The sequence below is a fragment of the Ranitomeya variabilis genome, chromosome 5 (genome assembly GCF_051348905.1).
Source record: "Ranitomeya variabilis isolate aRanVar5 chromosome 5, aRanVar5.hap1, whole genome shotgun sequence".
NCBI lineage: Eukaryota > Metazoa > Chordata > Amphibia > Anura > Dendrobatidae > Ranitomeya > Ranitomeya variabilis.
In genome coordinates, this window is record NC_135236.1 from 28727117 (window position 1) to 28741177 (window position 14061).

Here is a 14061-nt window from a genome sequence, read left to right on the forward strand (position 1 = left end):
ATATAACACAGCCCGTGTACTAGTATATAGCACAGCCCACGTACTAGTATGTAACACAGTCCCTTAGCATATAACACAGATTCCATAGTATATAGCACAGCCTGCGTACTAGTATATAGCACAGCCACTTAGTATATAACACAGGCCGCATAGTATATAGCACAGCCCGCATCTTCCCCCCGAGAATGGCCCCGAAGTCCAGTACTCACTGTTATAGAAAAAAAAAATCACTCCTCACCTCTCCTAATGCCCGCGCTGCTGCCTGCTTCTGTCTCGGTGGCTGCCGCTGCACTGCCTGGTATACAGTCAGTGCGCAATGACGTCATCGCTCACCCACAGTTCAGAGGCAGAGCAGGGAATGATGGGAGAGGGAGCATCATCTTATGCTCTCTCCTCCATCGTTGCTTTGAACTGTACCGGCAGATGCCGGTATAGTTCAATGCAGCGGGGGAGTCAGCGCTGGTGGCAGGCGGGCCCCCTGCCTCACAGGGGACCCAAAGCAGCTGCGTGATGATCCGCTAGCTGGGGGCCCCTGGGGAAGCGGGAGCCCTAGGCAGCTGCCTGCCCCTAACTCCGACCCTGCCTGCAGGGGCCCCCAGAGCCTCTGGGCCCCGATGCAGCTGCACCGGTTGAACCGGCGGTTTGTCCGCCCATGGATTCAGCATTCGATGCAGCATGCGCAAGAAATGATTATGTCCTAGCACTGGCTATTGACAGCGTCAAAATATTTTTCGTGGGAGGGGTTAGCGAGCTCTGTGCTCCCGTCCTGATAGTGAAAGAAGCATTTTGGCATATAGCAGTCTTGGTGTCTCCTATGTGATGTATGTACAGCAGTCTCGGTGTCTCCTATGTGATGTACAGTGGGGAAAATAAGTATTTGAAACACTGCTGATTTTCAAAGAATGGAGAGGTCTGTATTTTTTATCGTAGATACACTTCACCTGTGAGAGACAGAACCTTAAAAAATCCAGAAAATCAGATTGTATGTTTTTCACATAATTAATTTGCATTTTTTTGCAAGTATTTGATACAATAGAAAAACAGAACTTAATATTTGGTCCAGAAACCTTTGTTTGCAATTAGTGGTCAGACGTTTCTGCATCAGGGATTTTGCCCCCCTCTTCCATACAGATATTCTCCAGATCTTTCAGGTTTTGGGGCTGTCACTGGGCAACATCCAGTTTCAGCTCTGTCCAATGATTTTCCATTGGGTTCTGGTCTGTAGACTGGCTAGGCTACTCCAGGACCTTGAAATTCTTCTTACGGAGCCACTCCTTTGTTGCCCTGGCTGTGTATTTCGGGTCATTGTCATGCCAGAAGACCCAGTCATGACCCAATGTTCTTACTGAGCATATGAGCTTATTGGCCAAAATCTCACATAACCCCATCCATCCTCTCTTCTATATGGTGCAGTCGTAATGTCCCTTATGTAGAAAAGCACCCCCAAAGTATGATGTTTCCCCCACCATGATTCACGGTTGGGACAGTGTTTGGGTTCTACTCATCCTTCTTCTTCCCCCAAACACGGCGAGTGGAGTTGATACCAAAAAGTTTGATTTTGCTCTCACGTATCCACATGACCTTCTCCCATGTGTCCTGTGGATCATCCAAATCACCACAGGTGGACTTCAAACAGGCCTGGACATGTGCTAGTGTTAGCAGGGGGACATTGTGTGCTCTGCAGGATTTTAATCAATGACAGTGTGTTACTAATGATAATGTTTGAGACTGTGATTCCAGCTCTCTTCAGGTCATTGACAAGGTCCTCCCATGTAGTTCTGGGCTGAATCCTGATATTCTGAGAATCATCCTTACCCCACACTGCGAGATCTTGCATGGAGCCCCAGACCAAGGAAGATTGACAATGATCTTGTGTTTCTTTTATTTTCTAGCAATTGTGCCAACAGTTGTTGCCTTCTCGCCAAGCTGCTTGCCTATTGTCCTGTAGTTCATCCCAGCCTTGTGCAGGTCTACAATTTTGTCCCAGGTGTCTTTAGGCAGCTCTTTGGTCTTGGCCATGGTGGAGTGTGATTGATTGAGTGAGTGGCCAGGTGTTTTTTACACAGGTAATGAGTTCAAGCAGGAGCAATTAATACAGGTAATGAGTGCAGAGTAGGAAGGCTTCTTAAAGAAAAACTAACATGTCTGTGAGAGCCAGAATTCTTGCTGATTGGTAGATGAGCAAATACTTATTTCATGCAATAAAATGTAATTTACTTATTTAAAAATCATACAATGTGATTTTCTGCTTTTTTGTTTTTTTTTCAAGTTTCTGTCTCTCATAGTTGAAGTGTACCTGTGGTTAAAATTACAGATCTCTCCATTCTTTGTAGGTGGGAAAACTTGCAAAATCGGCAGTGTATCAAATACTTATTTTCTGCACTGTATATACAGCAGGCTTGGTGTCTCCTATGTGATGTATATAGAGCAGTTTCAGTGTATCCTATGTGATGTATACAGAGCAGTGTCAGTGTCTCCTATGTTATGTATATAAAGCAGGCTCAGTATTTGCTATGTGATGTACACAGCTGTAACGTGGTGCAGGGTGCTAACTGGGGGCAAGGTACTCATCTTACGCCCCGGCACTTTAAATGAAAGTGAGGGTCTTGGCTGGGTGGGTGGACTTGTGCTGTGGAGGTACTATGCTCTTGCAAGCCACATTTAACGGACGACTTTGATTGGTCAGGACCAGATGTTCCATAATTCAATGAGGGAGACCACCAGTCAAAAAACAAATTGTTTTCTTAACGATAACTTTGTGAGGATTATGTACAGTAGGCAGAGGGTACTCAATTTTATGAACGTTTTCTTCACAACATGGAGCATTTTCCACACATAGTTCCAATTCCTTCCTTTCCTTGCTTGATCTCTATCTTCACCGTCTCTCTCTACTTCACCACAGCCCAGATCAGTACTAGTTAGCAAAACTAGACATGTTTCTGCATCTTCTTTCACCTCCAAGGAACTATATTGCCAGTATGGCTGGTACTTATCTTCTCTGTCTCTGGAACTCTCATCCAGGGCACTCTCTTCATCTCACGTACTTTGTCCCATCTTAGCCCATTACCTCTCGGAGTTATAAACTCTGAATTGTACTGCTAGCTGTCCTTCCTATGTACAGGTCTCAGATCGATTATTCTGACATTGTTACTTCTCTCCTTCTTTCTGCTAGGATCTAGCTATCCTCTGTCACGGTCTCCTCTCACGTTAGGGACACTCAAATCATGCAGCACTGCTACTGTCTAGACCTTAGATCTACTCCAGATGAACACTAGGTCATGTCTGTTGAAAATATCTCTGTCCTTCACCTTAGTCCCTCCCATTCTGGGCTAGTCCCTATCTTCTAGCTTTCCCTACCGTCGATTAACACACATTACCAACATCATTAACGCATAACACAATTCACATTGCATGATACAACATTACACTTTTTCTTCAAGGAGCAACGTGGGCAATATGTCCATCTCCTTACACAGCAGTCTCAGTGTATCCTATGAGATGTACAGTATATACACACATTGCACATACACATGTATATACTATACACATGTATATACACACTAGACATACGCATTTCTATGCAATAGATTGACAGTAAAAACATTTTTGTGCAAATTTTTAGGTTTCACCCCTGGGAATAATTGCTATAGGATTTTTACAGGCTGAAAAGAGTGAAGTGGTCAAAAATGATGTTGAGAAGTCCAAACTTTTAAATTCCTATTTTGCAGCTGTGTTCTCTAAGAAAGCAAATGCAACATCAACTGATCTTCATGGTGCCACTGAAGGAATAAAGGAATCCACACACTCTATAGACAGAGAGATGGTGAGGGAACACCTAGCTAATTTACATGAATTTACATCTCCTGGTCCAGATGAATTACATCCTAGGGTACTGAAAGAGTTAGCAGAGGAAATTACAGAACCACTAGCCAGAATCTTTGGAAAATCCTGGAAAACAGGAGAAGTCCCAGAAGATTGAAGAAGGGCAAATGTTGTCCCTATCTTCAAAAAAGGAAAGAAGATGGAGCCAGGAAAATACTGAGCAAAGGGTCTGAATACTTATGACCATGTGATATTTCAGTTTATCTTTTTTAATAAATCTGCAACAATTTCTACATTTCTGTTTTTTTTTCAGTCAAGATGTGGTGCAGAGTGTACATTATTGAGAAAAAAAATGAACTTTTTGAATTTACCAAATGGCTGCAATGAAACAAAGAGTGAAAAATTTAAAGGGGTCTGAATACTTTCCGTACCCACTGTATATACAGACGTCTCAGTGTCTACGATGTGAGTACATACAGCAGTCTCAGTGTCTCTTATGTGATGAATGTATAGCAGTCTAAACTGTACCCTATGTGACACATGTACAGAAGTCTCAGTGTCTCCTACATGATGTATATACATCAGCATCAGTGTCTCTTATGTGATGTTTTTACAGCAGTCTCAGTGTCCCTATGTGATGTATATACAGCAGTCTGTATATATATAGCAATCTTGGAGTCTCCTATGTGATGAATATACAATAGTGCTAGTGTCCTCTATGTCATGTATATACAGCATATATTATCATATATTAAGCAGTCTTAGAATTTCATATGTGCACTATATACAGCAGTCTTAATGTCCACTATGTGATGTATATACAGCTGTCTCAGGGTCTGCTATGTGATGCCTATACTGCAGTGTCAGTGCCTCTTATGTGCTCTATACATAGCAGTCTCATTGTCCCCTATGTGATGTATAAATAGCAGTCTTAGTTTCTTATCCTTTGTGATGTATATACTGCAGTCTCAGTGCCTCTTATGTGATATATATACAGCAGTCACAGTCTCCTATGTGATTCTTATACTGCAGTCTCAGTGTATCCTATATGATGTGTATATATAGTAGTCTTGGTGTCTACTATGTGATGTATATTATAGTGCGGCAGTGTTCACACCATGCGGTAATGAGACAGTGACCCAGCAAAGTTCAAAGCAAAATGACTTTAATGTCCAAACTCACAAATAAAAAGCAAATGGTATCCTCCGGATCGCAGCAGGGGCTTCAAGACAGCCCGTATCCGAGACCAGTTGTCATGGGCGACTGCACCACCGTGTCACACTGAGGGGCCACCAGGCGTTCGCTTACCTTAGTTCTGTGTTGACTTTCCACACAAGCCGGATGTTGCAGAGCCACCTGCTCTGCAATTTGCTAACCAACACTGACACACCCAGACCTTTGCTGCAGGATTTTTACATGGAATCTGGCCATGAGCCACTTGCAAGACCTGGCTAGAGGGTGTGAACTGCCCCGCTACCTTCCTGTAGTTCACTCCAAAAATAAAAGCCCTTAACCGATTTTCCTAAAATCTGTCACTACTTGGACCAAAGCCACTCTTTCTTTTATTTTGCCTTGTGAATCACAGGAATCCTGCTATGAACAAAAGGCACTTCAGCGGGTTTAATAGGACTCCGTCCGCATCCTGGGGGACACATATCGCCTCTCGCATATGATCCCCCTCACTGCCTCACAATTTATACAGCAGTCTTGATATCTGCTATTATGTATTATGTATACAGCAGTCTTGTTATCTCATATGTGATTTATAAACAGCAGTCTCGCTGTCACCTATGTGATGTATATAAGTCAGTCTTGTTATCTACTATGTGATGTATATACAGCAGTCTTGTTGTCTCCTATATGATGTATATACAGCACTCTCGGTGTCTTCTATGTGATGTATATACTGTAGTCTTGGTGTCTCCAATATGATTATTATTATACATTTTAATAGCGCCATTTATTCCATGGCGCTTTGCATGTGAAAAAGGGGGCAAATATAGACAAATACATTAAATATGAGCAAAAAAACAAGGCACACAGGTACATAAGGAGGGAGGACCCTGCCCGCGAGGGCTCACAGTCTGCAGGGGATGGGTGAGGATACACTAGGAGAGGGTAGGGCAGGTTGTGTGGCGGTTCAGTAAGTTGAGGATCACTGCAGGCTGTAGGCTTGTCAGAATGGGTGAGTCTTCAGGTTCTTTTTGAAGGTTTCTATGGTAGGCGAGAGTCTGATGTGTTGAGGTAGAGAGTTCCAGAGTATGGGGGAAGCACGGGAGAAGTCTTGGATGCGGTTGTGGGAAGAGATGAGAGGTGAGTAGAGAAGGAGATCTTGAGAGGATCGGAGGTTGCTTGTAGGTAAGTACCGGGAGACCATGTCACAAATGTATGAAGGAGACAGGTTGCAGAAGAAATGCTAGCACAGGCTTCCAGTATCCATTGTTTCAGATGCTGCACATTTTGTATCTTCACCGCATAGAAAATTGCCTTCAGATGACCCCAGCATCTGAAACAAAGGATAATGGAAGCCTGTGCTAACATTTCTTCTGCAGTGTTGCCATCAGTGTGTCAAGAGTGGGAGAAGAGGGATGCATTGATAATCCAACACAATGGGCAGCACTTTGAACACATTTTATAACTGTCATAAACTAGTAAATCTCTCATGAAAGAATAAAGTTACGTTAAAACCAAGCACACCATTGTTTTTCTTGTGAAATTCTCAATAAGTTCACATAACCCTCTTCCCATTGGAAAAAATAAAGATAAATCCAAATGTCATTATCTCAGTAAATTAGAATACTATATAACACCAGCTTGGAAAATGATTGTAAAATCCAAAATGTTGGCCTACTGAAATGTCTGTTCAGTAAATGCACTCAATACTTGGTCAGGCTCCTTTTGCATCAATTACTGCATCAATGCGGCGTGGCATGGAGGCGATCAGCCTGTGGCACTGCTGAGGTGTTATGGAAGCCCAGGTTGCTTTGATAGCAGCCTTCAGCTCGTCTGCATTATTGGGTCTGGTGTCTCTCATCTTCCTCTTGACAATACCCCATAGGCTATGGGGTTAAGGTCAGGTGAGTTTGCTGCCAATCAAGCACAGTGATACCGTTGTTTAAAAACCAGGTATTGGTACTTTTGGCAGTGTGCACAGGGGCCAAGTCCTGCTGGAGAATGACATTTCTATCTCCAAAAAGCTTGTCAGTAGAGGGAAGCATAAAATTCTCTAAAATGTCCTGGTAGACGGCTGCTCTGACTTTGGTCTTGATAAAACACAGTGGACCTACACCAGCAGATGACATGGCTCCACAAACCATCACTGATTGTGGAGACTTCACACTAGACCTCCAGCAGCTTGGATTGTGGCCTCTCCACTCTTCCTCCAGACTCTGGGACCTTGATTTCCAAATGAAATGCACAATTTACTTTCATCTGAAAACAACACCTTGGACCACTGACAACAGTCCAGTTCTTTTTCTCCTTGGTCCAGGTAAGACGCTTCTGGCATTGTCTATTGGTCATGAGTGGCTGACACAAGGAATTCGACACTTGTAGCCCATGTCCTGGATACGTCTGTGTGTGGTGGCTCTTGAAGCAATGACTCCAGCAGCAGTCCACTTCTTATGAATCTCCCAAAATTTTTGAATGGCCTTTTCTTTACAATTCTTTCAAGGCTGCGGTTATCCCGGTTGCTTGTGCACCTTTTTCTACCACACTTTTTCCTTCCACTCAACTTTCCATTAATATGCTTGGATACAGAACTCTGTGAACAGCCGGCTTCTTTAGCAATGACCTTTTGTGGCTTCTCCTCCTTGTGGAGTGTAGCAATGACTGCCTTCTGGACATCTGTCAGGTCAGGAGTCTTCCCCATGATTGTGGAGCTACTGAAACAGACTAAGGGACCTTTATAAATGCTTAGGAAGCCTTTACAGGTGTTTTTTGTTAATTATTCTAATTTACTGCTGAGATAATGACTTTTGGGTTTTCATTGGCTGTAAGCCATAATCATCAACATTAACAGAAATAAACAGGTGAAATAGATCACTCTGATTGTAATGACTCTATATAATATGAGTGTCACTTTTTGTATTGAAGAACTGAAAGAGAGGCAGCTCCACCATCACATTAAAGGGGCGGTAATTAATTGTTTGACCAAGTATAGCAGGATAATTTTTAATTTGATAATTTTGTCTGGTCGCAAACGAGGTTATAAATATCCAAATGGATCCCCACCTCTGCTATAAGGTGTCGGCCGCTCTCTCCGCTTATAGCTTTATCTCGCAGCTGCTGTGTTCAGGGAGAAGACCTTGACATTGGAAATGTGTGGACCTCAGCACACTCCCCTCCCCCCTCCATAAAGCTTTCCATCACACACTGAGAATTACGACGGCCATAAAACAATTGTCTTTATTGACTGCGATTAGATCATTACGTGTTGTTGTATTCCAGCAGGAAGTCTGGACACCATTCACACTGCGGGGACTGAGCTGGACCCGTCTGACCCTTCTTCTTTATGCCCAGTATTCACCCTGTAACTGGATCTACCCACCAGCACATGCTCGGACCACACGGCTGGACACAGCTCCCGTGTGTAGACGGGCAGTGACCATCGGGTGATGTATTGCTCGCCCAAAGCAATCTCGTCAGCACACATTGTAAATTTTAATAGAGAAAATATTACTGTTTTGTACCCGCCGCTCTCCTCCTTTAATTACGGCAACGTGACGTAAAAATGTCACCCTGGGCTTCGAGTTTATGACGTGTGTACAAATCTGTCACCTTTATAGGGTAATTGTGTGTGTCTGAGTACGGGAGTAAAACACGTTACCGGCTGTTACAAGACTTTATAGGTTTGTACAAGCTGAAATAACAGAGCATGGACAAAAGTGTGGTCAAGACGGAAGTGAAAGATTAGAAAACCATGGCTGCTTTCTATAAAACAAACAGCTCCACTCTGGTCTACAGGTTGAAGTAAGCAGCCAAGTTTTCCTACACCTTTAAAGCAATGCTCCAATACAGCTAGTGAACACATAGATGGATCAGTGATACGGACACATTTAGAGTACAAAGTTCTTACAGTTCTTAGTCTGTTCTGCACGAGGACTTAAGTTCAGGTTGCCCGGCAGGCATGTGACCTCCTGTTTGGGTGACTACGGTTTCAGTACATATTGCTTAATTAATCACAGATAATCAAATGTGTAATCACTGGGGTCCATGCACTGGAGCCTCCTGCAATTACAAAAATGAGAATTCCAAAGTCTCCTGTATCAATGGAGTGATAGTGAGCATGTGCAACCACTGCTCCATTGTAGGAATGTTGGTTGCACATGCTCACTACTGCTACACTTGCTCACTACTGCTACACTTGCCCACTACTGATGCGATTTCTCAGTACTGCTGCACATACTCTCTAATGCTGCACATACTGTCTACTGCTGTACATGCTAACTACTCATGCACTTGCTCACTACCGGTGCGCATGCTCAAAACTGCTGCACATGCTCACTACTTCTGCACATTGTAGTACGGCGGTGTTCACACTGTGCGGTAATGAGGCAGTGACCCAGTAAAGTTTCAACACAAATGTCTTTATTGTCCAAAACTCACTACTTAAAGACAAAATGACATCCTCCGGCTTGCAGCTGGGGCATCAAAACAGTCTGTATCAGAGACAGGTTGCCGTGGGCGACTGCATCGCCATGTCATGCTGAGGAGGCACCAGGCGTTATGCTTCCGTTGGCTCTGTGTTGACTTAACACAAGCCAGATGTTGCAGAGCCACCGACTTTGCAATTTGCAAACCCTGACACCCAACCCTTTGCTGTAGGATTTTTAAATGGAATCTTTGGCCATGGGCCACTCGTAAGACCCAGCTGGAGGGAGTGAACTGCCCCACTACCATCCTGTAGTTCACTCCAAAAATAAAAGCCCATGCTGGGTTTTCTTAAAGGGAATCTGTCACCTACTTTTTCGTACATGAGCTGCGGCCACCGCCATCAGGGGCTTATCTACAGCATTCTGTAATGCTGTAGATAAGCCCCCGATGTAACCTGAAAGAGGAGAAAAAGACGTTAGATTATACTCACCCAGGGGCGGTGCGGTCCGGGTACGGCGCCTCCCATCTTCATGCGATGACGTCCTCTTCCTTGCTTCCTGCCTCGGCTCCTACGCAGGCGTACTTTATCTGCCCTGTTGACGGCAGCGCAAAGTACTGCAGAGCTCCAGTAAACGCTGCAAACTCCTACGCTTACGATTTCCATTATTTCCATTTTTAGGGACGGCCCAAGAAAGAATCTAGTAATAAAAATACACATGCTGCTTTAATGAAATTGCTTCTTATTAATGACAGCATCGTAATATTTGCTATTCATTATCAGCCGCGCATTACTCTGTCCACACTAATGGCTTTATGAAGATAAGGTTAATAATGATCATGATATTGGCAGACGACTGCTCTCGCTGGCGAAAACATTTCTCCAGCAGGAAAGCAGGCTGGTGTAAAGTTTGTGTAATGTGGCCATTTGGCAGAAGGATGGAAATATTAATGTCTATGCTGTAATCTAATGCCTGTGATCTTCTGCTGGAGCTTAAAAACTAGGTCAACATCGCACTCCATCCAACGCCAAGAGCTTCTCATGTACCACACTCATATTTACTAAGGTTTATGGGATTGTCCCTACGTGCAGCAATGAAAAGTGCTGCCACCTCATGCCTTCATTACGCTTTCTCCTCCATAAGTCTCCATTATTGGACCTGCAAAGACTTCGCACTCATGAAGATTGTACCGTGGGCATTGTAGAGTGGGGAGTGCAGAGACAGAGTATGGGGCCTAGGCTCAGATACAGCAAAGTATTAATGTTGTGGATGGATACATTCAGTATTCATAAACAACAATGATTATCAGGAGTTAGGTGCAGCGATGCAGGGAGTGACTACAATGAGGAACATTGGTTTTCCGTCATATGCAATAATATTTTACCGGAAAAAACGAGTGCACGGTGCTCATTGTGTTCTGTGGATATTCCAAGATCTTTGACAGTCTTTCACTTCTTTACCAAATCTCCTCCAATATTGAGCAAATGATCCCATCCCGAATTGAGTATTTTTGTAGCCACAGTTTGCACATGAAGAAAATTGTCAGAGGCCGTGATCCAATTTAAGTTCCTGACAGTGTGTTGTCCCTTGGAGAGCTGTGGCTTCCCAATGTGAGGTCAATGTCATGGATGTACTGTTCCTGTGCTATCAGTGCTTGTTTGCCCATTATTGCCTGAAGACTTGCTTCCTTCTTGCCTGACTATCCTTGTATGAATTCTGGCTTGAGCTCTTGTTTTCTACTACCTCCTTTGATACTTGATGGTTTCCACCAGTTACCAACCAATAAGTTGATCACATCTGACGCAGTGCACTGCATGCCTCTTGTCCGTCTATTAGGGTGTATCATGGAAACTATGATCTGGGTATTCAACTTTTCCTGTTTCTTGTTGGGCTAAGGGGGAGGAACAGGAGGATAATATAGATTCTGCACCTGAGGTAGTGACTACTCAGTAATGGTCTCGCAATTCTCACCCTTCATAAGCTGGGGACCGGCGTCCAGGAATGCTCTTGGACAAGACGTTTTTTTAAAGCGTGATACATTATGACTATAGTTTCATGGCTGGGTACATAGTCTGATTGCCCTTCTGGGACAGATGTAGCCAGCTTTGTAAATAAGAGGGAGGCTAAATATTAGAAATGAACACTCCTGAGAACAGAACTATCTGCCATGAAATAATCTTGAACATACAATGTGAAATCTCAGCACACCACAATATGTTACATAATTCATCAAAAGACATCTGGTATGGGAAAAATGTCTTCAAAAACAACTTCCTGTGTCAATGACTATTCTATAGGGGAGAGTTTCCAATCTGCAGTCTACTAGTTATATAACTGGATGACCAGGGGTGAAGCTATAGACTGTGCATTGTAAGCAGTTAGACATGGACTCTCTACCATGTAGGAAGACATCAAAATTATTAATGACATATAACAGTTAGGGGCAAGTTGTGAATTTTGCATTGGGTCCCTTGGAAACTTCAAGTTAAGCCTCAGAGCAGAGTAACAATAGCCATTACTTCAGTGTTACAGACCTCTGAGGCACTCACGCCAAAATAAAACTCAATTTCCACTGCATGGACAATGATACTTTACCCGTTCAATATACAGTATGAATAAGGTTAATAACAGCAGAATTAAGAAATGAAGATCTGAACTGAGCTGAGTTTTAGCTTGTAGATACAGAAAAAGACTGTCAGGATGGGCAGAAGACACGTGCGTACTTTGTAGGCCAAGAAGACAAATAAAAACATAAAATCATAATTCCACTCTTTAATCTGGTCATATAAAGACCAGATTTGATTGAGTGATTATCAAAACATGAGTGATAAAGCCTGGCTTCCAGACATGTGTGAAATATTTTTATAGCTCAACGGAGATTATTACATCCATTTCTGAAAAGTAAACATGATGTCACTGCCCATTAATATTGGCTCAGGTCCCGGGACGCCCAAACCTCTAAAACAATCGAAATCTTCCAAGCATCAAAGTGCAGTCAAAACTAGAAAGAGATCTTCAACTGTGGGTGTTGTCCAGTGTTGAACCGTAGTTACTGGGTCCACCAGAGGAGATGATCCTAAGGGTCAATACATCTATACAGAATCTATGCTCACTCGCTATTAATCATGGCACAATCTGTGCTCTATTATTCTACACATAGAATCTATATATATAATTGTCTAAGGGGTACTTCCGTTTGTCTGTCCGCAACGTCCGTAACGGTTATTCATTAGCTGATTGGTCTTGCCAGCTGCCTGTCATGGCTGCCGCGACCAATCAGCGACGGGCACAGTGCAATTAGTCCCTCCCTACTCCCCTGCAGTCAGTGCTGGCCGGCCGCTCCATACTCCCCTCACACAGGGTTAATGCCAGCGGTAACAGACCGCGTAATGCCGCGGGTAACTCACTCCGTTACCGCCGCTATTAACCCTGTGTGACCAAGTTTTTACTATTGACGCAGCCTATGCAGCTAATTATAGTACTAATTATACTAATTATCGTATGGCAGAGGGACCTGCCATGACGTCACAGTCATGTGACCGCGACGTCATCACACCCTGGGACCGGAAGCTTCCGCCTGTACCGTGCACCGGCGACAGAACTACAAGTATGGTGAGTATGTTAGAACTACAAGGGGCCCTCAGATCGGAAGGTGAGTATGTTTATTTTTTATTTTTTAACCTGTGACATATGTGGCTGGGCAATATACTATGTGGCTGGGCAATATAGTACGTGGCTGGGCAATATACTACGTGGCTCTGTGATGTATACTAAATCGCTGTGCAATATACTACGTCATTGGGCAATATACTACATAGCTGGGCTATATACTACGTGGCTGAGCAATATACTACGTCACTGGGCAATATACTACGTCACTGGGCAATATACTACATGGCTGGGCAATATACTACGTGGCTCTGTGCTGTATACTACGTCACTGGGCAATATACTACGTCACTGGGCAATATACTACGTGGCTGGGCAATATACTACGTGGCTGGGCTATATACTACGTGGCTCTGTGCTGTATACTACGTCACTGGGCAATATACTATGTTACTGGGCAATATACTACGTGGCTGGGCAATATACTACGTGGCTGGGCTATATACTACGTGGCTCTGTGCTGTATACTACGTCACTGGGCAATATACTATGTTACTGGGCAATATACTACGTGGCTGGGCTGTATACTACGTGGCTGGGCTATATACTACGTGGCTCTGTGCTGTATACTACGTCACTGGGCAATATACTATGTTACTGGGCAATATACTACGTGGCTGGGCAATATACTACGTGTCTGACTAATATACTACGTGGGCTGTGCAATATACAATGTGGACATGCATATTCTAGAATACCCGATGCGTTAGAATCGGGCCACCATCTAGTACATCTATATATATAATTGTCTAAGGGTTTTTCTGTCTGTCTGTCTGTCCTAGAAATCCCGCGTCTCTGATTAGTCGAGGCCGCCAGGCCTCGACCAATCAGCGACGGGCACAGCATGGCGACGATGATGTCATAAAGGTTGCCTCGACCAATCAGCGACGGGCACAGTCTGCCGCGAATTCGCCTCGACCAATCAGCGACGGGCACAGTATCGACGTAGATGTCATAATGGTTGCCATGGCGACGA

General features: G+C 43.8%; 1 protein-coding gene across 2 annotated transcripts in view; it reads left to right on the forward strand.

The window, feature by feature from the left end:
- Nucleotides 1–14061, forward strand: part of CLDN15 (claudin 15) — a 97308-nt gene that overhangs the window by 39725 nt on the left and 43522 nt on the right. The window contains exon 2 of one of the 2 annotated variants that reach the window (XM_077261595.1): nt 4136–4287. The exons of the other annotated variant lie outside the window; for it this stretch is intronic. Within the exon in view, the coding sequence (XP_077117710.1) occupies nt 4197–4287 (91 nt within the window). The 5' untranslated portion in view covers nt 4136–4196. The remainder of the gene's footprint in view (nt 1–4135; nt 4288–14061) is intronic. 2 annotated transcript variants of the gene reach the window in all.